We start from the raw sequence: 27,353 nt of genomic DNA on the forward strand, positions 1-27,353 counted from the left end.
ATATTTCTTAATTTGGCTTGTGATTTGGCTTGATTGGGATTTTTGCGTAGGCAGAGAGCTCGCATTAGGAAAACATTCCTAACACTCAGGGTCACCAAAATGGGAGTGGGTGAACCCAGGACACCTTGCTCTTCATAGAAGTGATGATCATGCACTCATTGATATGCCTGGAGGGCTTGCTTTCTGGAACCTTCCACTGCTTTGAGGGCCTAAGGACACTTCTCTCCTGGAGCCTGGGGCATGGTGGGAATAAGGGCCAAGTCCTATGTCTAAGCATAGCTGCCAGGAGAGATGCCTCAATCCCCAGCTCAAACCTGGGCAACTGTGGGTTTTTGTTGTTGTTGTTTTTGGAGTACAGTGGAGTTTCGTTGGGGAGAAGAGCCCCGTGTGTCTGCAGCTCCGAGGTATTGGCATCTGGGCTGGAAACAGCACTCTGCTTCTGAGACAGTCAGCGCTTTCAAGATGGAGGCCTTGGCAGTCAGGCCTTAGAGAGAAGAGGCTAGGGCAGAGCAGGGCATCTGGTGGGAAGGACCTGGATCCTGGGAACATGGTAGGAAGGGCACAAAACAACTAACATTCCAGGTATGGCTCCACGGTCTCCTGACTTGGAGAGCTTGGGAAAGGTACCTAGATTCTCACTGCCTCGGGTTCCTCCATGCAGGTTTCGTGTAGCACTCTCCGGCTTTTGATGGCTTTGGGGTTTAAATCTGATCGTTTTTTTTAGAAATGGGACAGGGCAGGGCCTATGGAAAGCCCAATGTAGTTGTTATTGTGAACCAAGGCTTGTGAGTGGTATGTGTCTGGGGCAGGGACGAATGTAGGGCAAAAGCAGGTCCCTGCAGACTCTCACTAGAGGCAGGAAAGTCCAATGGTTAAATCCAGACTCCAGACAGTATTAGCATAGGCTGGTGACTCTCCTAGTCAGGGTTACTACTGCCGTGATGAAACACTATGACCAAAAGCAAGTTGGAGGCAAAGGATTAATTTTACTTATGTTTCCACATCCCTGTACCATCACTGAAGGAAGTCGGGGCAGGAACACAAGCAGGGCAGGAACCTGGAGGCAGGAGCTGATGCAGAGGCCACGGAGAGAAGAGTGCTGCTTACTGGCTTGTTCCCCATAGCTTGCTCAATCTGCTTTCTTACAGAATCCAGGACCACCAGAATCTCTGCCCACAATGGCCTGGGCCCTACTACATTGATTGCTAATTAAGAAAGTGCCCGATAAGCTTGCCGGCAGCCTGATGTTATGGAGGTATTTTCTTAATTGAGGCTCCCTCCTCTCCACTGACTAGCTCCTATCAAGTTAATGTAAAACTAGCCAACACAGTGGTCTTAGTACCCCCACTGGAATGCCTTTGAACTTTGGTTTCTGTCTCAGTTCATTTGGGCTGCTGTAATCAAATGCCCGAGGCTGCACAACTAATTAAAAAACAGACAGAATAAGAAGACAGTTCGAAATCTCCAAGGGTGGACATCAGTAGAGGGCCATCTTACTGTGGTGAAGCCTGAACTCATTTCTACCATACAGGCACCAACCCATTCTACTCTCTTGGCCTAGTCACCTCTCATTAGGTTCTTGTTCTAAACCAGAGCTTCTCAGCCTTCCTAGTATAATTCCTCATGTTATAGTAACCACCAACCATAAAACTATTTTTTTTTTGTTTTTTTCAAGACAGGGTTTCTCTATAGTTTTGGAGCCTGTCCTGGAACTAGCTCTTGTAGACCAGGCTGGTCTCGAACTCACAGAGATCCGCCTGCCTCTGCCTCCCGAGTGCTGGGATTAAAGGCGTGCGCCACCACCGCCCGGCCCCATAAAACTATTTTTGTTGCTACTTCATAACTGCAATTCTGCTACTGTTGTGAATTGTAATGTAAATATGTTTTCTGATGGTCTCTGGTGACCCCTGTAAAAAGGTTGTCCAACCCCCAAAGGGGTTGTGACCTACAAGTTGAGAAGCACTGTTCTAAACATGGTTGCAGGGAGCATTAAATGTAGCCAAGTTGTGCAGATGCCTTGAAGCCACTGCAGTTTCTCTATCTCCAAGAGAATAGAGACGAGAAGCAGATAATGCCTCTAAGGCTCCTAACATTTGGTTAGTCAATGTTCTCTTTATCAAGAACCCAGAAAGGTTAAAGTATTTGCCTAGGCTGCCCGGGCCTTGAGGGCCCAGGGTGGACGGGTACAACTATAACAAACGGATATGTGATAGAGAGGTGGGGAAGACAGGGAAAAAAGGAGTGACGTGTGCACTATGGACAGAGGTGGAACTGGAGATGTGACAGGCGAGAGAGAGGACTGAGGTCTACATGCTGTTGTGGCCCAGTAGGCTCAGCAAGATGGTCTACAACAGCCTGGAGCTTACATAGACTCAGCCCCCAAACCTGCTGCCCAGCCGCAGGGTTCTCTGGCCTTGAGCAATAATGGAGACCAGAGATGAGGGATTGGACCTTCTCAAGTGACCACTGGCCCCGTGGTGCCACCAGAGGTCATGTTGGTTTCTGTGGTTAACGCTGCTGTCCCAGGCTGCAATGAAGCCTGAGCTCCATGTGGACATACGCAGTCTGTGCCACTGCCCGATGTCTCCAGGCTTTGCTGCCTGGGGGAGCCATGCTGATGTGAGTGGCATGTCTAACTCCCTGAGGTCATGTGGAAGCTTCTGGCCCTTTCAGCTGCTAGGGGCCATGGGTGGGTCAGTGGTCTTAATATGGCCAAGGACCTTGTTGATGTCTGTGGATCCTGTCACTGCTGAAACCCATGCAGATGTCCATAGTCTGGGCTGCCGCCTAAAGCCATGTTAATGTCAGTGGGCTCAGGACACCTGGCTCCACCCCTTGCTGGCCAACGAGTGAGGGCATTGGCATGGCCTGGGAGGGACAGCTGGCCCTGCCCATTTTCTCTGTTCCTGAAAGTCTCTAACCCCCCAGGGCCTAAAAGACACTTTGTCTCCTGCCACAGTGCACCTGCTCTGGTCTTGGCAGAGACCCAGGAGTCCTCTTATGACCCTGGAAGTCAGTGTGGTCATATTTCTGAGAATTAACTTCTTGTGAACCTGTTTCCTCCTCCACTGTGCCTAAGCCACAGATGCCTCTGGCTGCCAGCTTGGGAGTGGAGCTGGTTCACTGCTAGGATGCTCGGATGCCCGATGTATGCTGGGAAGGGTGCCCTAGGAGTGGGGGGTCTCCTCTAGCCATAACCAGGTACACAGGCAGGGGCATAGGCAAAACTCAGTCCTTGTGTGGACATGTATGATCCAAAGTGTAGACTCTAATCTGACCATGGGATACTTACCATTGTCCACTGGGGCTCCTCCCTGCCCTATGACTCACGCACTTGTCTTTATGCGAGACCATAGCCATCGGGACATCCAGATCCCCTGAACTACACAGTGCACAATGCTGGAAGGGACTGTGATGGTGCCTCTAGGGCAAGGTGTTCCCACTCTGGCGTCTTCTACCTGCATCATGGCTTACAGAGTGTTTGGGAACTGTCTGTGCCTTACCTAATAGCTTTCCTGAGTTGACTTGATTTTTTTTTTACAACCCTAGCATTTATTTTAAAAGGGAAAGATAATCATCACTCTAGTGGCTAACTGGTGTCCCTGGCCATGAATACAACATGATCACGAAGGTAAGTATTACTGAGATGATGAAGTCAGCTCCTCAAAGGCGTCACTAGGGGTTTACTGCTGGGTCCCCAGCCCCCAAAGCAGGACCTGGCACACGAGTTCCCAGGACTGAGTGTGCTCCTGAGTCAGTGAGTAAATGCAGAAGGGAATGAGGGACCTGAGCCACAGTGAAGAGGAGGAGGAGTGGAGGTCACCGGGGCCCTGAAGCCAGCCAGCCACAGTGGACAGACTCAGGTAACTGACGGGGATTTGAAAAGGGTAGAACTTCCTGTGTGCTTCGGTGTTCTTCAGTGCCCTATTTGGATGCCTCTGCACATCAAAGGACCTCCTGAGCACAAGAGGAACCCAAATTCAGGTGACAGGTCCCTTTTCCCCACATTCAGTATGAGATCAGATTCAGGGGGAACCTCCAAGGTAGAGCCACCGGTGTCCTTCATCTGACAAACACGTGGGGCATGCCAGCCTCTTCTACCACATGTCTACTTGTCGCCAGCGGATCTTTGGGGCTTCCTGCTTCACCTCCCCAGCAGGAGACTGGATGGCCACGGGACCCCTCTGCTTCCTTCCCACAGTGCTTGCCAGGTTGTGACGGCAGAGCTCAAGACCTGGGGTTCGGGTCTTTGCCTGGCAGGAGCCTGTGGGGGTGGCTGCAGCATAGCATCCGGGTGGGAGGCCTGGTCCAGGGAAGCTGACGTCACCCCTGACTCACTCTTCAGACAGGGCCGGGGGTGGCCTGTCACTCATCCCTAGGGTCACTCTCACCTTTATAATCACCCTGGCTCAGGCCTCTCAGCCCAGCCACTCACATTGCCTCTCCTCCCTGGGCCATCTGCTTGAGGCTAGGCTTGGAAGGAGGAGGAAGGGAAAGGTTGTCAGGGCAGAGCCTCGAGCGTCTGACTGTGGAAGGGAAACCCATCCTGTAAGCCGACTGGGTGGACAAACCGGAATCCCAAAGGCAGAAGGCCAGTGACGTCTAAGCAGCCATCCAAATAAATGGTTACAGAAAATGACACAGAGAATTATCATTTGTTCCAGATGAGTCCCACATGGTTTTAATTGAAGAAAGAAAAATAAATAAAACCTGAGCCCCAAACTCACTTGTTAGGTCTGTTCTGTAAGAGTCAAGCCATGAAAAACCTTAAACAGAAACCGACAGCTGTGTGGTCACTTACTGTCCAGTGATGAGGCACTGGCAGCCTGTGGAGGAGCCAGCCTGCCTGGGACCCCCCCTCATGCCTGCCCAGTTTATGTCCAGAGTCCTGCCTCCTCTCGGAAGACTCCCAGGGGACGATTCTGGAGAACAGGGTCCTGAGAAGGTAGCAAGGGGTGGCAGATATCCCGCAGATGACTCATTTGTGGCAGCATCCAAGAGTTGGTAGGGGGACCTTTAGTCAGAACAGCAGGTGGGGGAGGGATGTGGGCTCTTCTACCCGAGCCTTGGACTTTCACCCTGGTACTGAAGGTGGGGTTTTCCCCTGATTTGCGGATCTGGCAGAAGGAGAAAGCAAACCCCTCTTTTATGGTTAATTTGGCCTCCTTGAGTTCACCTGTGTATGTCAGTGCTGAAAAGGGGACAGGAGAGTGGTGTATGTGTGACAGACACAGGACTGAGGCACCCAATCAACTTTCAGCAACACAATGTCACCCTGCGAGGAGGCCCAGCAGTGGAGTCCAGCACTGGCATCAGGGACCTGGAGTTTCCCACAAAGCTAAGTTGATTCCATTCCTGCTGCAGGGACCTCAGCTGGTGGGGCCTCCCTCTTCTCCACAGCTGGAAGGCTGTGGCTCCAGGCATGGCAGGTGACTCTGTTCAGCAAGACTAGACATGATGGTCCCCCTTCATGCTCTGTAATTTGTCCCTGGAATCAGCCATTAAGTCATCTGTGAGGCCGATGCCAAGGATAAGAGCCCCTATCACCTTCAGGGATCTATGGTCCAGACTCCCTGGCTGGGTTGCCAGTTCTGCTGTATCAGCTTTCATACTGACTCGGTGGGAAGGAACCCAGGCACAGCCTCATAGCCCGGGAACCAACGTGCATGATGCTGACACTGAGACACTGGACACTGGTCCAGGAGTCCTTGTAGCTTTTCCCTTGCACTGGATCCCCGTAGGATCCAAGTTCCAGGCAAAGAGGAAAGGCACGATATTCTGCTTCAGAACCCATATACCATACCGCCTGCTGGGGGTCCACACAGGTCCTAACTGTAGGCTTCCAACACAGAGGGGACATAGGGAAGCTGGAAGGCTCTTACTAAAGGCACAGAAAATTGGCTCGGGAGTAAGGATTTGGGAGGTTGGGTTTTGAACACCGTCCCCACCCACCGTGTTTGTTTCGGATGGAGTTCAGCCACCTACCAACATTTCTTGCCCCCAACCCAGGAGCCTGTCCCGGGAGGGGGGAACCCATGCACAGCTGGGCCTCACCACATCCGGGAGGAGGGGGCTGGCACTTGTGTGGGGGAGGGCGGAAAGGCTGTGAGTTACCTAGATCTTCATTCTCATAGCTTAGTGTGGGACCAGGGCCTGTCCCAGGAGGGTTTGCAGTTCTAGGAGACTGGAAAGGGGCAGGTTCTGAAAGTGGCTCTCCTTCTTCCTCTGAAACTCCTGCCAGGCCCGACTAGGCCCTGGGAGAGCCCAGCACCGTCAGCAGAGTTCCCCTTCAACCCTAGCCGGTAATATGGGAAGTACTTCTTTTGGGGCCCTTGGGGGTTTCCCTGGGCCCCTTGGGGAAAGAAGCTGCCCCAGTCCTAAGCGGAAACTCGTCACAGGCCCCTGCTCCCCTTCCCCCATGAAGCCCCCAGACCCAGGGCTTTGGCTCCAGCCAGGCCAACTTTCAGAAAAACGCTGCCATGCGGAGAAGGAGACTGATGTTTTCCTAAGGTCTCTAAAATGACACAAGTGGTGTCCATTTTTCTAATGTATCATCATCGGTAGCAACAGGTAAAACTGGTCTATTTTTTTCCCCCGAAATTTCTAGGATGAAACCCCTGGGAGAGAACGGGAAAAGTGAGAAAGTCTAAGACCTCAGTAACTGGAAGGCTGAGTAGCTGGGAAGCTGAGTTCCCTGAACATCTAGCGGCCTGGAGCTGGGCAGAGTGGGGAGCGCTCAGGCGCAGACGCTGGGGAGACGTGGGTGGGGCCTCTAGACGCTTGGCTGACACTTGTCACGGTCTGGTCCCCAGTTTCTTCCCTTCCGTGCTCCTCCCCCAGGTGCCCCCCCCCCATTCCTCTCCGGGAGCCCCGAGGGCGGCTCAGCCCACGTCCCACGTGAAGCCGCGGGGGCGGGCGCCGGCGCCTTCCTGCTCTATCCTTGTATGGTGACCCGAGGGGCCGGCCCTCGAGTACTTAAGCCCGGGCGCGACAAAGCGCGCCCAGAGCCAACAGTCGCCCAGGCCACACAGTCGCCGCCGCGGGAACCGGGGAAGGGCAAGACGAGGGAGAGGACCGCGGGGAGCGGAAAGCTTTGCGATGCCGATCGCCATGAGGCTGGAGGCGGCGGCCGAGCTGGAGTGTGCGGCGCTGGGCGCACTGCTGCGGGAACCGCGGGAGGCCGAGGGCACGCTGCTGCTCGACTGCCGCCCGTTCCTGGCCTTCTGCCGGAGCCACGTGCGCGCCGCACGGCCTGTGCCCTGGAACGCGCTACTGCGGCGCCGTGCGCGCGGCACCCCTGCTGCCGCCCTCGCCTGCCTGCTGCCGGATCGCGCTCTCCGGGCACGCCTGGGTCGCGGGGAGCTGGCCCGCGCAGTGGTGCTGGACGAAGGCAGCGCGTCTGTGGCCGAGCTCCCGCCTGATGGCCCCGCTCACCTGCTGCTAGCCGCACTTCTGCACGAAATGCGCGCGGAATCCACAGCCGTGTGCTTCTTGAGAGGTGAGCCCGCACCCCACGCCCGGCACTCCGCACCCCACGCCCCGTGCCCGGACCTCTTGGCTAATCTTATTCTTCCGGCAGGTGGCTTCAAACGCTTCCAGACATGCTGTCCGGATCTGTGCTCCGAAGGCCCTGCCCAGGCACTATCTCCTGTTGGAGCCGAAAAAAGCAGCTCTGACCCTAGGGCTCCCGTCTATGACCAGGTGAGTTGAAATCAGAATTATTTGACTTCCTGTCTAGCTCCATTGCCCACACTAGAGGGATGCCTCTGGGGAAAGCCAGGGGTGTATTCAACTACGTGTGTGTGTGTGTGTGTGTGTGTGTGTTGCATCCTCACTTAAGACATGAGTGGCATATGTGTGTCTGAACGTATGTCCTCTTGTATCCTAAAGACTTCAAATGTCCTAGAACTCCTCTTGTTTGTAGCCAGTCCGTGATGTCTCTGCCTCACTCAGGGCTCAAGACCTCTACCAAGGTCGAGGTCTCACCATTGTCCCCTTCCTCCTCCAGGGCGGTCCTGTGGAAATCTTGCCCTACCTGTACCTGGGCAGCTGCAGCCACTCCTCAGACCTTCAGGGGCTGCAGGCCTGCGGTATCACAGCCGTTCTCAATGTCTCTGCCAGCTGCCCCAACCATTTTGAGGGTCTTCTTCGTTACAAGAGCATTCCAGTAGAGGATAACCAGATGGTGGAGATTAGTGCCTGGTTCCAGGAGGCTATTGGTTTCATTGGTAAGGGAGCCGGAGCCCAGGATTCTGAGGGAACTGTCGGGCAGAAGGTAGGGGGGTTGTTTCCTCTGTCCACCTTCCTGTCTGACTCCTCCCTCCCCATTTCCTTTTCAGACTCAGTGAAGAATAGTGGGGGCCGGGTGTTGGTGCACTGCCAAGCTGGAATCTCCCGCTCAGCCACCATCTGCCTGGCATACCTGATTCAGAGCCACCGAGTGCGGCTGGACGAGGCCTTTGACTTTGTTAAGCAACGTCGGGGAGTCATCTCCCCCAACTTCAGTTTCATGGGGCAGCTGCTGCAATTTGAGACCCAGGTGCTATGTCACTGAGTCAAACCTGGTCTCACAGTGATGCCTCTCTGACTCTTCGGGAATGCGACTGTGGGCCTCTGGGCTCCTCTCTATCCTCAAATTGGGGTGCTTAGGAAAGCCAGGATGATGGCTTTTCTGATGTGGTGCTCTTCTGCTGGGGCTTTAAGGCTGGCCCTTATCCAGGGGACCAGGGCGGATAGTATATTTGCCCTCCCTCCCCCGACTCTGGCAGAAATGAACTGGACTCTAAACCCATGTATTGTAGTCCCATATGTTAAAGCCCTTGCTAGCCCAAGGGCCCACGGAACAAGCTGTGACAAGCAGTAACCGTGTCTAGGGGTGTGAACCCCTTGGTGAAAGCTCGAACCTTGTGCTCCCAGGGGAGCCAGGAGGTGATGCGTGTGTCACGTCACTGACATCTTGCCTTTGTGTGAAAGTATGCGTGCGTCTCGCCACAGTTGGTGCTGAGAAGTTGTGTTCAACTGACATTTAACACTCCCTCCCTGCCTTCCTCCCAGCCCTGTGGGCCAGGGAGGGGGCCCTTGGAAACAGCACTTTATATTTATATAGAACATTGAGGATGTGTCAATAAAAACAGTGTTTTGTTTAAAAAAAGAGCAATAGCACAAATGTCTGGTCTCAAGTCCATGCCTGGGAGGACTGAACAACTGAGTGGTCTTTACCACCTTGGCCTGGGGGCTTTCCCACACAGAGTCTAGCTTCTGTTTGTCCGGGGAGGGTCTCAAACAGCTCAGAGCTTCCCTGATCAGACCCCGCTTCCTTGAAAACCCTATTTTCCCAGTGTGTGATGTGCAGGTGTGTGTTGACTGATGGCAGTCAGATCATTGTCTGGAACCCAGAACAGAGGGCACTGGCTTCCTGGGGCTGAATGAAGGGTACAAAACCAGTCCCCAGGGTCCATTCTGTCTGCCCTGGGGTAAGGCACCAGAAGCTAGGGTGGTTCTCAGCCTTCCTCCAGGCCTGTGTCAGTTTCTATTGGGACATGGCTGTGCTCTTGATGTCCAGCTCAGGATGAGTAAGGGACACCCGGGCACCAGAGTCATCATCATCTCCTACACTGCATGACCAGTGCTGGCCCGTCCACTTCACCTCATCATCCCTTACCTCCCGTGCTTCTACCGTCTTATCTCCCAACAAACGGCCTTTCTTTTCTTGTCTTCTTTCTTTCCTTTCTCTTTCTTTCTTTCTTTCTTTTCTTCTTTCTTCCTTTCTTTTTTCTTTTCTTTTCCTCTTCCACCTTCTTTTTGTTTGAAACAGTCTCAACTATATATATATATATAGCCTTGGTTTGCCTGGAACTGGATACAAAGACCAGGTTGACCTCAAACTCACAAGAGAACCTCCTGCCTTTGCCTCCCGGGTACTGTGATTAAAGGTACACTCCACCACAAATACATTTCATACCCTCCTTAAAATTTAATTGGGAGATTAAAAAAATAACAAACTTTATCATCTTTACCATTTTAAGTATTCAGTAGTGTTAGATTATAGTCACAATAATTTTCTCTAGAACTTTCCATCTTGAAAATGGGAACACATTGTATGTTGATACTAACTCCCAAACCCTCCTCCAAGTGGCCTCTGCATTTTGCTGAGTTAGTGACTCCGGGGACCTCAATAAGTGGGGGTCTACAGCATTTTTCTCCTTTAAAAAATACATTCTTTATATTTTTGAGAATTTCATACAAGTACACAGTGTGTTTCGGTCCTCTCCTTCCTCCAGCCCCAACACATCCCCTCCCACCTTCATGTCCTCTTTTTGTTTCATGACCCACTAAGTCCCTTTAGTGCTTCCCAACTGCTCATGGGTGTAGGCAGGGTCTCCCAATGGAGCTCGGGCACACCCCCAAATAAAAATGACTCTAACCATCAGTTGCCAATAGCTGCTTAGCTAGAGGCCTTGAGAGCCCCTCCCCATCCACCTTGGGGTTTTGACGGCTTGATCTCGCACAGGTAACCTTAGCTGCCACAAGTTTGAGTGCCACAGTCATGTCCCACCCAGAAGACGACATTTCATGGCTCTCTTCCCCATCTGCTGCCTCTTGCATTCTTTCTGCCCCTTTGTCTGAGATGAGACTTTCTCTGTGCCTTGGAGGGGACAGGGTGACAGATGTCCCATTTAAGAGCACTCGCGGCCCCTGATTCTCAGCACGCTGGCCAGTGATGATTCTCTGTGTTCACCTCTGCTTGATGCCGAAAGAAGCTTCACTAGCCAAGGCTGAGCAGCGCCTGTCCATGAAGTGGATTGCTGGCACAGCTGCCCTTGAGGCAACGCAAGGTGCTCAGATCCTCTGACACTGGCAGGTTCCATGGAGCCCTGTGACTCACGTCCACCAGTATCGTCTTCTCGTGACCATCCTACTTAGTCCCCCTTAGTTTACAATATTCTTGTTTGAAGAAAGCACCGCATTTTTTTTAAACAATCTTAAAGCATAAAATGCCCTCATTTATTTAACTTAAATTTTTTACCCCTTAAGTATTCACATTAATACATATTATAGTACATGTGAAATATGACAACATGTGAGTTATGCAAAGTATACTATATTAAAGAACAAGTCAAATAGCAAAGGACCTAACAATTTTGGAAATGCTACTCAATCCTCTCTTTTTCTGCTTTATTGATCTGGGCAAAGTAATAAATGCCTGGAAACAAAAGATAGAATTTGCAGTATTCCCCCAATGATAACAATAAACTTTCCCACCATGAATGAAGTAGCCCGTGCAGCCTAAGCTAATGACATAGAAAGGAGAAGCTCCTACAGTAACGACAGCAGTCCTCTGGTCTGTCATCATTATCGTAAAGGTGGTTATCTCCACTGCAGGCTGGCCCAACCTTCTCCACAAGGGGGTGGGTGTGGACATTCTTGCACAGAAGACAGTATGGTCACTCTCGCTTCTGCAGCACGATTTGCTCTCATATTTACATGGTATTTCAGGGAGTCACCTACTCCACTGTACATTCCGATCATATGACATCCAAGAGCATCAGTAGATCATCACCCTGACTGTATGCGAGCCAAAGGCCTGCCCTGGTATGAACTCCAGATAATCAATCAACTGAGAAAAGTCTGTTTGTGGCACATTTCGTGGAGGAGGGCCTGGGATTGGCCATTTTTCTGGTTCTATCTTTTTCCTCATTTTCTCATCCACAATTTCTACTTCTGTGCTATCCTTCAGTGCCTCCAAGATGAGATTAAGGTTTGTGGTGAGAGCTCGCACACGGTGAAAACCAGCAATCAGGGAAATAGGCAGGAATCCCTGCTCATCCGTCTTTCTGCGAAGAAAGAAGTCCCACTCCAAGTTCTCTGAAGCACCGCATTTTTTGACAAAGTATGAGATTTTCCACCCAAGCAATGTGATGATGATGATTTACAAAGTGCATTTAACCAGTTAGGCCATTATTATATATATTCTTTGAGCCAGGCTTTCACTGTGCAGCCCAGGTTAAGTCTCAATCTCATGGCACCTATTTCAGACTCCCACATTCTGGGATTAAAGGTGTGAGCCACCTTGGGGGCTGGAGAGATGGTTCAGAGGGTATTTCAGGGTTCAGAGCTGCTCTTCCAGAGGTCCCAAGTTCAATTCCCAGCAACCACATGGTGGCTCAAAGCTATCTGTAATGAGACCTGGTGCCTTCCTTGCCAGCAGTACATTGTATGCTTAATAAATAAATAAATCTTAAAAAAAAAAGGTGTGAGCCACAATGACATCTCATGCCTTCTTTTTTATGGCAAAAAATTGAGTATTTAAGGTTGTCCACGGGAAGCTTCGACATATGTGTGCATTGCGAATGATTCTTTCCATCAAGCTAATCTGCATTCTCATCCCATGCATTGAAACCAGTCATCAGACATCAGCTGCACTGCCTTTGTACCCCCTCCTTGTGGCTCTGACTTCCATGTCTTGAGAAATGCTGGCCCCAGTTCCAGCAGGAACGCTGACAAGCCCTTGTAGTCAACAACCAGGGCCCATTGGTGCTGGCTTCCCTTCACTGGGCGCTAGGGTGGATTGGTTCATGTGCTCCAGGCTGTTGATTCAGCTGGGATCTCTGAAGGAGGGTGTAACCAATAGGAAGAGAGTTGAGGTGCTTTGCATTTTGAATTAGAGAAGTGGGAAGGGGGCCCCAGCTGATCCTGCTAGGAGGTGGTGTTGTTGTAAGGACCACATCCATTTGAGGGTCTGAGTGTCCATCCGTGTCCATCCGTGTGTGTGTGTGTGTGTGTGTGTGTGTGTGTGTGTCTGTGTCCCAGCCATGGCTAGAGTCCCTGGGTGTTGATGATTGCTGGGTGTTCAGTGTGAAATTCCAGAGTGACAGGACCACCTGGCTGCTGAAATGCAAGCTTCTAGCCAGGTGTGGTGGCACACAGCTTTAATCCTAGCATTTATTAGGCAGAGGCAGGAGGATCTCTGTGAGTTTTAGTCCAGCCTGGTCTACATAGGGAGTTCCAGGACAGCCAACACTATGTAATAAGACTGTTTCAATCCGCCCCCACCAAAACAAAACAAAAAAGAAAACCTTTTACAGGTGTAGTGACCACACTTCTATTTCCAGTTACAATGGGGGAGGGTGCCTGGAGTTCTCAGTGTCTGAGTCCCCCTGGTAGGGGTGGGGCAGGGAAAGCAGTCCCTTCTAGTCCCTTCTAGTGCTGCCCATGAACCTTGCTACAATGCTTCTCTGCCCTCTGGTGGCAGGAGAGAATCTCAGGGACGCTAGGCTGCCAGGTTGTTTGTCTTGTGCCCCCTACCCAATTTTTAACCCATTTTAGCCAAGATGGGTGGGACTATGGTCCAGCAGGCTCAGGCCTGGCGGAGGGTCCTCGGGTAGGAGTGAGCAGGTCTTCAGGTGGCGGCTGTTGGGAGGTTGTTCGTGGAGGTGATTGGGAGGCTGCAGGTGTGGGCTGGAGAAGCCGCTATTAAAGGGGCGGGTGGTGCAGCGCCTGCGCTCCGGATGTTCTTTCGTGCTTTGGTTCTGTATGTGGCTTGCTAAGAGGGTGGTGAGGACCCACCATGGGGAGCGTGAGAGGCCTGTGGTCTTGGATGCTAGCTTTGCTCTCCTTGCCGGGTAAGCTGGCTCCCGCCTTTGGGCACGGGGAGGAGGCCAGGCCCTGTGGCTGTAGCTTAAAGTAGTCTTAAAGAGCTTCACGGCTCCGCATGGAGGTCTCCTACACCCGTAGGTGCAGAGGGCCCGCCTAACCATAGATGGCCCAGCACCACACCACATATCTACTTGTTTTAAGGTACAGGCTCTTTTCTAACCCGGCTAGGGCAGCAGTCACTCCAGCTCTGAGCCCGGGTTGAGGAAAAGCTGAAGAGAAGGAGCTGAGGTTAGCCCTGAATCTGGTGCCGCCACAAGACTTAAATTTCATCCTGCCTCTCTTCATCCCTTTTGCCTCATGTGCTGCCCTAGCCAAGTGCTAGTCCCTCGAAGGGCCCTCCTTCGTTGGCGGCATCTAGGTCTTGCTGTTAGGTGGGGCTACGTGGGAAGCCCAGGCAGGCTCAGGACTGCTGCTGTGAGGTCTCCTGAAGGGGCTGGATGTTTCTTCCCCAAGCCCCGCTGTCCCATCTCACCCATGGAACCCTGGGGGCATCTATGTGTCTGCACTTGTCTGCCCCGGCCAGGTTTGATCCTGGGAGCGCCCTCACCACCCAGATGTTCAGGAGTCTGCAGTACCAGTGTCCCAGAAGGCTTCACTCCCGAAGGGAGCCAGGTATCGCAGGACAAGGACATCCCCGCAATTAACCAAGGTGAGACCACTGGATCGTACCCCCAAAAGTCACGCTGAGTGTGGGCAACCAGAAAAGGTTGAAATGTCCCCATGTATTTTGGGACTTCTAAATAAGTGCATGTTTCATAAGGAAAAGCTTTACATATTTTTTCTCTATTTTTTTTTGCTGGTGAATTATTATTTTGATTCTGTTTAACTTTTATCGATTCTCTGTGGGTTTTACATCATGTATCCTGATCTCACCTATCTCCCCATCTTCTCACATCCACCCTCTGCCCATGCAGCCTCCCCACCAAAACAAAACAAAATTTAAAAGAAAAACCAAAAACCAACCCAAACAACAAAAGAATCTCATTGTGGAAGCTGTAGTGTGGTCTGTTGAGTCACAGAGTCTACCCCTCAGTCCATCCTTTTTTTTTTTTTTTTGGTTTTTCGAGACAGGGTTTCTCTGTGGTTTTGGAGCCTGTCCTGGAACTAGCTCTTGTAGACCAGGCTGGTCTCGAACTCACAGAGATCCGCCTGCCTCTGCTTCCCAAGTGCTGGGATTAAAGGCGTGCGCCACCACCGCCCGGCTCATCCTTCTTTACTTGTAAGTGTTCATTGCTAGGAATCATTCACAGTCTGGTTCGAGGCCTCTGGCTTCTGCCACATCATCAACAATGGGTTCTCTCTAGGGCTCCTCTCGGATAGTCTGTTGCCCTGTGTTCTGCAGTTTTGGATCTGTAGGTTCATCCCTTTCACCTGCTCGACAGTTCATAGATGAGGAGAATACTGAGGTGGGCCAACTCATGCCTTGGTTCTGGGCCTGGATGGTAGCTGGGCTGCTTAGCCCTCCAGCTTTTCCTCATCCTCACTACTGGTATATGACAGCCTAGGACAGCCAGAGCTCCACAGTGAAACACTTGTCTTGAACCTACCCCTTCCTTCCCCACCAGAGAGAGAGAGAGAGAGAGCGCACACCGGCTCTCAGCCTGGGAGTTGAGCAAAACCATCAGTAGGTATTTGAGAACATACCAGTCACTCTGTAGGGGACAGTGTACAGGTGTGACCTAGCCAGTAGGGGCTGGGGTATTAAAGAATGAAGACTCCAGCGGCACAGGGCCTCCCTGTCTGGGAATCTCAAACAGTAAGGAACACAGACACATTGGGTTGAAGTTGGCAGTAATGAAGATGGATCCAGATAATGGAGACATCATGGGCTGAAATGTTGGGGGAACAGAGGTAACCTTGGCTTAGGGTAGGTGGTGGCCACAGTGTGGTCTTCTCCCTTTATTTGTGAGCTGGTTAGAAGCGCAAATGGGCACCAGTCCTTACTCATTGTCCTCTGTAGGTAGCCAGAGCCATGAGTCTTCGTGGCACTCATTTCAATGCCTTGAGAAGCTTCTCCCATGCTGGGGCTCACAGTAGCTGCCAACAGCTGCTCCTGCCTATGTGATGTCTAATTGGGAAATGCTACTCTCCCCAGCTGCTGTAAATGATGGCTCTGATGCTGTTGATACCACACAACTGTACCAGGTCCTAGAGCAGTGGCTCTCAACCTTCCTGATGCTGCAACCCTTTAACACAGTTCCTCATGCTGTGGTGACCCCAACCATAAAATTATTTTCATTGCTATTTCATAACTGTAACTTTGCTACTGTTATGAATCACAATGAAATATCTGTGTTTCCTGATGGTCTTAGGTGTCCCCTGTGAAGGGTCATTCACTCCCCAAAGGAGTTGTGACCCACAGGTTGAGAACCACTGTTGTGGCGAGTGCTCTTTTGGATTTAAGGATGCAGTCTTGATCGGAGATAATCTTGAGGGGAATCCTCTTACCTGAAGAGGACTCTTACGGGGTGCAACTGGCCTGTGTCGCCATCTGTCGTTTGAAACTCTGAAATCAGGCAGCGCTCCTATATTCTTCTCAAGCCTCTTGTGGCTTCCGTCACTGCCTCATGGGTCCTCCTGAGATGTCTCTTCCCAGCAGTCAGCTACAGAAGGCTCCCTGAGTAGGAGGAAGATGAGAAGCTAACGTGAATAGAGACAAAAAGTATTTACCCTCCTCAACTTCCTTCTGTGGCTATGACTTTGTAATTTCGGTTCCTTTACCTCAAGGGTCCAGAATGTAATGTGTGATTATGGGAAGTAGATGGTGGGTGGGGGCAAGGTGAGGCAGGAGAGACCAGGGTATATTCTGGGGAGTATGACTTGGGCTGGGCTGAGCCCGAATGAGAGAGAAGTTGGCATCCTCACAGATGAGGGCCTGGAGGTGGGACTGATCACAAGTGCTGGGGAATCATGGCTGTGTTTGAACAGGGGAAGGATACAAGCAGGTTGAGAAGACTCACACACATTTGCAGCCTGGGTATCAGCAGGGCCGTTGGACTTCCCCAAAGCCACATAGCCTTGGTCCTCAAGGAAGCTTAGCTCCAAAGTAGAAGGTATAGACACTGGCATTGCTGGGTTTGTCCCAGCCTGTGTTCTGGAAGTCACAGGTGACACACATCCCTTCCTCCTTTCTCTCCCAGGGCTCATCTCAGAGGAGACCCCAGAAAGCAGCTTCCTGGTTGAAGGGGACATCATCCGGCCGGTGAGTTGTGCACACGTGGTATGCACAGCAGCAAAGCCGTGAGAGCGCCCTCGAAACCCCCTTCAAGGTGTCACGAGGGCTTTGGTTTGTATGACTGATTAGGTAATATGATCATGGTGGCAGCTGAGATGACAGCGTAGTCAGCCCAAGAGGGCTCCTTGGAAGAGGAGATTCAAGCTTTTAGACCCTACTTGACACCCTGCCCAGGGGAGAACTCAGAAAACACAAGGCTGGAGACGTGATCCCAGACCGACTTGTATATGTGTGTGAGACCCGTAGGGAAGATCCCCCTAGGGAAGCTGGAGCAAGGAGGAACAAGGAGAGACCATCTTGGCTAGGGGCGGAGGGCTGAGTCAAAAGGGAGGCTGATGGGAAAGAAAATGACGTCGCAGAGAGAAGACACATTGTTTAGGAGAGCGTAGGTGGCAGAAGGCTGCTGGATATGACCATGAGCCGTGGGAAGCAAGACCGTTCTGCTTGTTTAGAGGGGGCTGATGGCGACAAGGCTGTCCTGGAGTTCATAGGCTAACAGGTTAGGGTATCCATTAGAGATGTGTATGCACATGCCTGCCATTTGAAACTCTTACAGCAGAACTAAATCAAGTTGGTGGCTAGAGGGGGTAGGGCCTTCTGGGATCTGTGAAGCCTACAATTTAGAGTTCTGGTTAGTGGATGGTGGGAGAGCAGCCTTTGTGAGGGCATCGCCCTGAGTAGGACTCTTCCCATTCTTCTCATGTCCTGAGGAGGTGCTTGGGAGGGGCTGAGTCCTTCTGAGCCAGGCCTCCTGGGGTGCCAACCTTAGGTACTTTTATCTACTCGATAGAACATGATAGAACATGTTGCAACTTCTGTTACTGAATTCTTTTTTTTTTAAGATTTATTTATTATGCATACAATGTGCTGTTGGCATGTATGCCCACATGCCAGAAGAGGGCACCAGATCTCATCACAGATGGTTGTGAGCCACCATGTGGTTGCTGGGAATTGAACTCAGGTCCTCTGGAATAGCAGCCAGTGCTCTTAACCTCTGAGCCATCTCTCCAGCCCCTGTTATCTGAATTCTCAGTTCGTCCATTGACTTCCCAGGTTCTCGTTCCTCTTCTAAAGGTGTCCTTGCTCCCAAGACTTCTCTGTGGCACCTCTCACATCTCCAGGGTTCTGATGGTCTGAGGCAGGGCACCCCAGGGAGTAGGATGCTTAGGTGGCCTGTGTCCTCCACTAACTCTGAGCTGCCCTTTCTCCTCAGAGCCCCTTCCGACTGTTGTCAGTGACCAACAATAAATGGCCCAAGGGTGCTGGTGGCATTGTGGAGATCCCCTTCCTTCTCTCCAACAAGTATGGTGAGAGCTGAGGTGGGGCTTCCCACCCTTCTCCTGGATGCAGCAGGGCTCCTGCAGAGAGCTTCCCTTCTCCTGCAGCACCATATCCCTTACACCAAGAGTGCTGTGCAGAGCTCCTCTCCCCATGGCATCTGAACTGCAGTGGGGGTGTGTGCGGTGGGGGTGTGTGTGTAATACTGGAAGATCTGATGGAACTCTGTAGCCCCCTCTAGACTACATAATCCCACAGCCAGGGCCTTTCTGCAGTTTAGTGTTCCTCTTCAATATGTTCTCTCTGAACACTGTTTTGGAACATTTGAGCTTAATATCTGGTCTCAGCCCCCATGCAGACTTCAGAGATCCTCAAGAGCTATTAGGACCTCCTTGGAGGGTCAGCCATGGTGTGTCTTTCCCAGATGAGCCCAGTCGCCGGGTCATTATGGAGGCGTTCGCTGAGTTTGAACGTTCCACATGCATCCGGTTTGTTGCCTACCTGGGCCACAGAGACTTCATTTCCATCCTTCCTATGTCAGGGTAAGTGATCTTGGTGTGTAGCCGTGTGGCCATGTGGCCTTGTGGCTTCTTGTCTTCCCCGATCATCCCTTAGTGTGCACAAGTGGTATTAAGCCTGTTTCTGGGCCTGTTTTCTTGGGTTCAACCCCAGTCTGTACTGAATGGTTCGTTCATGACCTGGACCTTCTGGGCCACAGGTGGGTGAGGGATGGCCACTGGGCACAGCACCCTCCTCTACAAACCCTCATCTCCTGGAGGTCTTGTGCCATGCGTCTGGGCAAATGTTGGGTCCTAGTTCTGCCACTCATGTGCCAACTTAAGTCTAGGTGAGTTCCCTAATTTAGCCTCTGCCTTCTTTCTGAGGCAGGGGTAGTGGTAATAACATGTCCTGCTTTTATTGGACGTGGTGTGAATGGAAGCTGTGACTCAGGCTTATGACATAGGACTGCTCACGTGATGAACTGCTCTGTCATGCATGAATGTCAGGTCCCACCTTTTGTCAGCTCAGGTAGTAACCAAGCCCAAGGTGACATCCTCTTCACAGGCCAAGCAGTCAGGGGACCTGGGAGGTGGGACAGTAAGTCTTAGACTAGAGTCCAGGATGGGGAACTGGCAGGAGTCTGATCCTGATTCATCCCTGGTCCTAAAGCAGAGCAAACACCTGTTCTTCTCTGACCTTTCTAGCCTGATACCCAGCTAGCTCACTGCCAAGCAGCTCACGCTCAGGGTCTTGCAGGTGCTTCTCCGGTGTGGGACGCAGTGGAGGGATGCAGGTGGTGTCCCTAGCACCTACTTGTCTCCGGAAGGGCCATGGCATCGTGCTCCATGAGCTCATGCACGTGCTTGGCTTCTGGCATGAGCATTCACGGGCAGATCGGGACCGCTACATCCGTGTCAACTGGAATGAGATTCTCCCAGGTAAGGCAGCTGGCATCTAGGCTAGGCTGGGCCCAGGGGACCTTGAGGAACAGAGGCCTCGGGCCAAGGCTAGAGCTGAGTTGCTTGCCTCCTCTGGAAGAGTCCATCCCACACACTGCCTGTCCCTTTCTCACGAGGCAAGTGGGATTCATGCCTCTCTGGTATTTGGGAGAGGTCCTGTGGGTCTCTAGAGTGGTACCCAAGGAAGGACATCAGCCATTTGCTTTGTCTCTCTTCTCTCTGCCACCGTCAGTTATCTGACTGTGAGGTTGACAGTGTCCTATGATTCTTGCTCACTGAGTACACAGTCCCGGTGTGACAGATGTTAGTGTGTGATAGTGGGGCGAGGGCTACATGTCAGTTGTGAGCACTGAGCCAGGAGAGAGATGGGGGAGGGTAGACCAGATACATGTGTCAAGCAAGGGGGCAACACTGAAAGGCTGAGGGTACCAAAGATGTGGCTCAGTACCCTGAACGTGGCAGAGCCAAGGCTGACGGAGGGAGGGGCTCTGATGCCAGTGGGCAGCATGTGTGCCACACATGGTACAGGGATCCGATGATCTCAGTGGTGAGAACGACAGCTGCCTCAGACAGGTGGGGAGCTGTGGAGGGGCAGGAGCCATGGGACAGTTGGAGATGCAGGGAGAGTCAGAGGCCTCCTGCCCGTGGGAACCTGGAGGGGCCTCTGCCGCTGCTCTGGGGTTGGCCAAGTGAAAAGGGGGATACTTGCCCCAGAGACGTTGCTTTGGAGGTAACTAGGTTGCTAATGACAAAAGATGGGATTGGGGAGGTGGGCCGGGGGTGACCATGATCTTTCCAGGTGTTCCTGGGGTGTTTGTAAGCACGCATCCTATGACAGGCTGTGAGGAACTCTAGATCTGAAAACTTCAGTCAATGCAAACACCCTGATCATGACATAGAACAGAAGCCAATAGCCCACCAAACCACTAGACTGCGCTCCCTAGAGGATCCAGTCAAATACTTTTAGTTCTGGAGGTTCTGAAAAAAAAAATAAAGGAAAAGTATGGAAATGTATGTAGTCCTAGCACTCTGGAGGCTGAGGCAAAGAGTTCTGAGTGTGAGGACAGGCAGGGCTATATGGATTTTGCCTTTAAATAATCAACAAAACACTATTTTAAAACCAATGCTTTAATTAGGACAAGGGTAGGCTCAGGGAAAGTGTAGAGGCATCAATACTTATATCCATAAAAGCAAAGAGAACAAATAAGTTAAATGCGCCTGTTTATGATTTTTTAAAAAAAACAGTAGAATTAATTAAGGTAGAAGCATAAATTAGAGTTAGAAAACAAGCCCAAATTAATGCAAGAGCTGTCCTAACAATCAAAATGGCTCAAAAACAAAACAAAACAAAACACCTACCTACTAGGGAACGTAGCAAAGTGGTACAGCACCTGTTTGGCTTGTAACTGGGGTTCCATCCCTAGTGCCAACAAGAGTTCAGCTATCCTATTAAGAAATTATGGTTCCCTCAAAGATAGAAAAGTGAGAATATGTTTGCATTAATGGATATCAACTCTGCCAGGGCATTAAAACTAATCACAGTGATTGACTTTTGTGGGATCGAGAGGTAGGAAGTCAGAGGAAGCAGGTGGTGTAGGAAACTCACTTTATCTTTATATTTATGTATATTCTCTTTTAATATATGTGTATTGTATTTCTGTGGTGCTGGGGACTGAGCCATTGTGCATGCTAGATACTTGATAATTTTTGTTTTCTTGAGACACAAGGTGTTATTATGTAGCTTTGGCTGTCCTGGAACTCATAGTAGACCAGGCTGATATCAAACTCAGAAACCCTCCTACCTCTGTCTCCCAAGTGCTGGGATTAAAGATATGCACTACGATACTTAGGTAGATACTTGGTTTTTGAGTTAGAGGAATATATTTCTATTCAAAATTATGTTTACTAATAAAGGTTCTTTGAAGAGAAGAAATTGGCATTCTTTGGGGGCTCTGATTAGGATAAGGAGGCTGCTGGTAACCTTAGGGAAGAAGAGAGTGTGGGGATTGGGGAGAGGGGTTGGGAACAAATGTGCAAGGAACCGGAGGTCCTTTCAGGAGTGGTCAGCAACCTTCCTTCCCCGCTGGCCTGGAGGAGAGCAGCGGGCATTCTGGCCAACCAAGATGACTGGACTCCTAAGTGCCACGTCAGCAGCTTTGTGGTCTGAGATGGGAAGATGAAGGTGGTCTGGCTACTGAGGGCTGAGGCACCACAATCCTGAATGGAGAGGACAGCGTGTCTTTGAAGCTAGCTCAAAGAGTAGGCAGGGTACCAGTGTCTAAGGCACAGCAGCCGTAGCTTTGTGGGTGCTTCAGGTTTGCAAAGATTCGAGTCATGCAAAGTGAACTGTGAAGGAGGGACAGCTGGAGAGAGCTGAGGTTTGAAGGAGGTCCTGGTTGCCTGGCCACAGGTGGCCCCTGCTTCCACAGCACCTGGTATAGGTCTGGATTTCTTCCAGGGTCCAGGAGAGTAGGGTAGCAAAGACTCTCTGAAAGCAGGGACCAGCCCCAGAAAGAGAAGGCTCTGTTGGGGTAGTCAGACTCTTCACTTAGGTGGGTTGTGACTTCCCAGAGTTGTGCACTGCCTGTCTGTCTTTTACACACCTACAAAGGTGTGTGTGTCTGTGCTTTAAGGCTTTGAAATCAACTTCATCAAGTCTCGGAGTAGCAACATGCTAGCACCCTACGACTACTCATCAGTGATGCATTATGGGAGGTGAGCACCCTCCGTTTCCCCCTCTTTCCCTGTCCCCCTCCCCTCCCTCTTTCCCCTAACCCACCTCCCTCCTAGCCCCGACTACCGCGATCCTGACATAGGCCCCACCCCTGGGTTCCAGGTTTGCCTTCAGCTGGCGTGGGCAGCCCACCATCACACCCCTCTGGACCACCAGCGTCCACATCGGCCAGCGATGGAACCTGAGCACCTCGGATATCACCCGGGTCCGTAGGCTATACAACTGCAGCCCAAGTGTCCCTGACTCCCACAGGAGAGGTAAGAGACAGGGAGAGGGACTTGATGTAGGGGGTGGTGCAGAAGGGTGGGGATAAAGAGATGGTGAGGCTATAAGGAGAGGTGGGTCGGTCACATGACCTCACTAACTGTAGATTAGTTTAGAAAAGAAGCAAAAACTGTACACAAAAACATAACTGTATGCAGTCTGAATATAGGGTGTGTAAAGTAGCCTGTGTAGGTGCGTGGGATGGGTGCAGAGATGTGTGCGTGTCTGTGGGGACAGAGTGTAAAGTTCTGAAATGGATCCTATTCAAATGTGAAACCTAGTGGGCATGATGCTGCATGCCTTTGATCCAATCCCAGCACTGGAGAGGCAGAGGCAGATGCAGATGCAGATGTGCATCTCCGTGAGCCGGAGACCAGTCTGGTTGACATAGTGAGTTCCAAGACAGTCAGCGATACATAGTGAGACCCTGCCTCAAAAACAAAAAAGTCAAATGTGAACCCTCAAAAGGTGTGTGTGGGGGGCTTGATTAGGAAAGAAAAGATGGCTAGTGGTTCTCAGCCTATGGGTTGTGACCCCCTTGGGGTTGAATGACCCTTTCAGATATTTGCATTACGATTCATAACAGTAGCAAAATTACAGTTAATAAAGTGGCAATGACGTAATTTTATGGTTGGTCACCACAACATAGGGACTATATTAAAGGGTCACAGCATTAGGAAGGTTGAAAGCCACTGCACTAGATGGTTCTGAGACGACAAGGGATCTAGGTATTGACCATTACACACCATAAGGGTACAAAAGACTTGTGTGTGCACAGAGAAACTTTACAAAGTTTAGCAAGACACATTGGGATGGGGAAGGGTTTCTTCGCAAATAACCCTAACACTATAAAGATTAATGGGTTCAATAACATCAAGAGACACCACAAGCAAATTTAAACAGAAGTTATAAAGTAGAGATGCTTCCGAACATAGCTAGTATTGTTCTGAACTCAGAAAGAGCTATAAACAGAAAGTCAAACTACCAGATAGAAAGATGTGTGAGGTGGTTAGCAGGCCTCCCAGAAGAAACCAATATCGTTCCTTCTCCCTAAATCTGCAGTTCACAGCCTCCGTGATAATATCAAATATTGCTAAAGGGTACAGGGCAAAGGGTGATGTTTGTGTCCTACTGACAGGGCCACAAATTGTGGAGACCCTTTAGGAAGACAGTGTGACACCCTGTGAAGCTGCCGTGCATGCCTGTGACCCAGATTTTATTTTTAGGTCACCTTACATCTGAGTCCCATCCTCTTTCCCTACCAGCCCCAATTAATCACTAATCCACCTTCTGCCTCTACGGATTTACCTTGTCTAGACATTTCATATAAATGGAGCCAAGTGCCTTTTGTGTCTGGCTTACTGCCCTTAGCATGACCTTTGCGGTTCATCTCTGCTATAGTACCTTATAACTTCTTTTCTTTTCTGCTAACTGACATATTTATTCCTCACTCGATGAGCATTTTGAGTTGTTTCTGCTTTGGCGCTACTATGAATACATCTGTCGGTGTCTGCCCTAGGCACAAAGTCGCTGGCTCCCATGGTAACGCCATACTCGGCTGTCTTCCAAAACAATTGAGCCACTTAAAAAACTCCATTTAGTTATGCAGGTGGCTACCAATTTTCTTGCACAATTGCCAAGCACATAGTCTATGCTTTTGATTTTGAGCATCCCAGTGGGTATGGAAGTATTTTATTGTTCTGATTTGAATTTCTCTAATGGCTAACTATATCCAGCCTCGATGGGATGGCTGGTCCTCTGTATATATGGAAATATCTCATCGTTCTGACTTGCGTTTTTCTAATGGCTAACCATATCTAGCCTCTATGAGATGGTGGGTCCTCTGTATACCTTTTTGGTTTTGTGTCTATATAGATTCTTAGCCTCAGTTTCAATTGGAATGGGTTTTCCTCGCTGAATTATAAGACTTAAAAAATTACTCTTTTGTTTTGCTTTTTTTTTTTTTTGAGACAAGGTTTCTGTCATCCTGGCTATCCTGGAACTCTCTCTGTAGACCAGGCTGGCTTTAAACTCAGAGATCCGCCCGCTTCTGCCTCCTGAGTGCTGGGATAAAAGGCATGCACCACCACCACCTAGTTTTTAAAAATATTCTTTTTTTAAAGGATTTATTTATTTATATAGTATCCTGCCTGTAGGCCAGAAGAGGGCACCAGATCTCATTATAGGTGGTTGTGAGCCACCATGTGGTTGCTGGGAATTGAACTCAGGACCTCTAGAAGAGCAGTCTTAACCACTGAGCCATCTCTCCAGCCCCTAAAAAAATATTCTTAATGCTATCTCTTTGTTATATCATTTGGAAATATTTCCTTACATTCTGGGTGCTCAGATTTTTGCTTTTTAGACAGCAGCCTCCTTCTCCACTTTTTATTTTGAGACAGAGTCTCACTATGCAGTAGTGGCCAGTCTGGAACCCAATATATAGATCAGACTGACCTCAACACTCAAGAGGTCAGCCTGCCTGTGCTAAGATTAAAAGCAAGCACCACCATGCCCAACTTTAGTATCATTCTTAATAGCATTTTCCATGATATATATATATATATATATATATATATATATATATATATATATATGCACACACACACTATATATGTATACTTCTAATACATCAAATATTACATAATTTTTGTTAAAACTAGAATGAGATACCGTGGCATGAGGATTGCAGGTCAGTCTGGAGCTCTATCACAAAGAGCAGAGAACTGGGACATGGTGAGGAGGGACTGACCCAAGGGAAGGTTGAACACTATGGTGGGCAGATTGGCATGTTTGGGTGTTGAAATGATGGCACACACAGTATGTATATGAAGGGGTAGATGCCGAAGGAGAAAAGAAGCTCAGCCAGAACTCTAGGGAGAGTCTGCTCTTGGAGGGAGGGTCAGACACTTCTTTGGACACAACAGGAAGGAAGACAACAGGAGTGGACCTGAGTCCATACAGATCTGGAGACACCGTGGGTAGCCTTGGCTCCTCAGTGAGGTGAGGCTGCTGGCAGAACCCTGGGAGGGACGTGAAGCACAAGGCACCTGAACCTTGTAGAGATGGCAGGACAAAGGAAGGTTCTGGACTGGGGCAGGGACTTGTGACAGCGGGGAGGTGGCTGGGGATGTGTCCAAAAGGATAAGTTGAGGTAGGCAACCAAGCTCGCAGAGGGTACCAGCTACTTGAAGGTAAGTTACTAGAAATGGAGGCTTCAGTTCTTGTGGTTTCTGATGCTGATGTGTTCAGAACCAGGCAGGATGAGGGTCGCTGGTCAAAGGAGTCAGCCTGGATTGATTGCGGTACACTGATGGAGGAATGTGAGATCAGGGCATGTGAGCAGGAAAGATGGGACCAAGAGGGAGCAGTGGGGTCCACCAGAGCAGATAACCTGGGCCATGAAGCTCAAGTGTTTCCCACAAAGCGTTGTCAGTCATGGCCTGGGTGTGGCAGCAAAGAGGAAGCAAAGAGGCTCGCCTCCTGGTGGCGCACAGACCTGAGACCACGCGGGAGCTTCTGAGGGCCTCCCTTGGTTTGAACAGGAGCGGTTCTGGAGGATGTCTAAGAAGTGGGATGGGAGGTGGGTGTAGAGTGGCCCAAAGAAGGATCTGGTAGGAGAAGGCTGTAGTGCTTGGATCGGTTGGTTTAGCAGAGCAACCCAGCTGGGCTGCTGAGGTGTGTGTAGGAGGCCAGCAGCATCTTTTAGTGGTGAACAAGAGTTCGTGCCTTAGCAGAGATCTAGTAGGCTGTCATCTCACTGAGTCTGGCTCCATTACCACCTTACATGAAGCCAAAATTGGCATTAATTCTTGTGGCCATGCTCTATGCCCTTTCTATGATTCTGGGACCTAACTTCTGCTCTCTCCTGCTCCAGGGTTCGAGGCCCACAGTGATGACAGTAATGGAAGAAACCTCCCTCCTTCCTTCCTATCATATGTACAGAAACTTCTGGAGGCACTGGCGGAAGAATCTAGAAGCTCTGACCCCAGTTGCTCCAGGACCAGAGGCCAGGGTATTATTCCAGAGATCGTAGACAGCCAGGAAAGGTGGGATCATCCTGCTCAGAGCAAGTTCAGTATGGAGGCCTTGGCAAGACCACTTCAGATGCAAGCTGCTTCTCCAAGGTCAGGACGCAGAGCAGATGCAGATGGCATCTCTCTAGAGCAGTTTCAGGCAGCCCAAGAGCCTGTTGTACCTCCTGCTCCATTTCCAGAAGCCAGAGATCAGCCAGCACCTATTCAAGACGCCTTGGAGAGTCTAGCTCAGCTTCCAGGAGGTTATGCACCTGGAAGTCACAATAGAGAGGTGCCCAGAGACTGAACCCTTTGACTTCTGCCTGCAAGAGCGGAGGAGATACTCTGCCCAGAGAAGCTAGGTCTTCTAGTTCCTAGCCCCTCTGGGCATCACCCCTGTCTTCTATCCCCTGCACTGGCCACTCTTGGAGGCCCAGGCCACCCCCTTGGTCTCTTTCTCTACCACATCCCTTCACCCCTGCAGAGTTCCTAGGGATAGAGAGGCCCCCAAAGTCTGTCTGTTCTTGACTTGAGCCCTAGTCCTGGAAGATGCTGGGCATGGATTCAGGATTCAGGGAGTGGTGGGCATGAGCAAGATTCCAGTTCCTGGAGGGCCTCTGGGAATTCTACAGCTGAGGATTAGCCCCCAGCATGGACTCAAGTGTTGCCTTGGGCATGGTCTCAGTGGGAAGCCCTGTGATGGGGACCATGAA

General features: G+C 50.6%; 2 protein-coding genes across 2 annotated transcripts; both read left to right on the plus strand.

Moving 5' to 3' along the window:
* Window positions 1-6,836: 6,836 nt before the first annotated feature.
* Dusp2 (dual specificity phosphatase 2) lies at window positions 6,837-9,166 on the plus strand. The gene is made up of 4 exons (XM_075962086.1): window positions 6,837-7,498; window positions 7,580-7,701; window positions 8,009-8,228; window positions 8,340-9,166. Exons 1-4 carry the CDS (start codon window positions 7,099-7,101, stop codon window positions 8,552-8,554), a joined length of 957 nt encoding a protein of 318 aa, XP_075818201.1. The 5' UTR covers window positions 6,837-7,098; the 3' UTR covers window positions 8,555-9,166.
* A 4,401-nt stretch (window positions 9,167-13,567) lies between these two features.
* Window positions 13,568-27,115, plus strand: Astl (astacin like metalloendopeptidase). The gene is made up of 9 exons (XM_075963808.1): window positions 13,568-13,622; window positions 14,180-14,305; window positions 16,797-16,858; window positions 18,105-18,198; window positions 18,594-18,711; window positions 19,427-19,608; window positions 22,263-22,344; window positions 22,466-22,620; window positions 26,502-27,115. Exons 1-9 carry the CDS (start codon window positions 13,568-13,570, stop codon window positions 26,945-26,947), a joined length of 1,320 nt encoding a protein of 439 aa, XP_075819923.1. The 3' UTR covers window positions 26,948-27,115.
* The last annotated feature ends 238 nt before the right edge of the window (window positions 27,116-27,353 follow it).

This window comes from Microtus pennsylvanicus, chromosome 2 (assembly GCF_037038515.1).
Source record: "Microtus pennsylvanicus isolate mMicPen1 chromosome 2, mMicPen1.hap1, whole genome shotgun sequence".
Classification (NCBI taxonomy): Eukaryota; Metazoa; Chordata; class Mammalia; order Rodentia; family Cricetidae; genus Microtus; species Microtus pennsylvanicus.

Coding starts and splice junctions, on each gene's coding strand:
- Dusp2 (XM_075962086.1), top strand. CDS start 7,099: ATGCCGATCGCCATGAGGCTGGAGGCGGCGGCCGAGCTGGAGTGTGCG. Junction 7,499..7,579: donor AGCCGTGTGCTTCTTGAGAG/GTGAGCCCGCAC, acceptor TTCTTCCGGCAG/GTGGCTTCAAACGCTTCCAG. Junction 7,702..8,008: donor GGGCTCCCGTCTATGACCAG/GTGAGTTGAAAT, acceptor TTCCTCCTCCAG/GGCGGTCCTGTGGAAATCTT.
- Astl (XM_075963808.1), top strand. CDS start 13,568: ATGGGGAGCGTGAGAGGCCTGTGGTCTTGGATGCTAGCTTTGCTCTCC. Junction 18,199..18,593: donor CCTTCTCTCCAACAAGTATG/GTGAGAGCTGAG, acceptor TGTCTTTCCCAG/ATGAGCCCAGTCGCCGGGTC. Junction 22,621..26,501: donor CCCTGACTCCCACAGGAGAG/GTAAGAGACAGG, acceptor CTCCTGCTCCAG/GGTTCGAGGCCCACAGTGAT.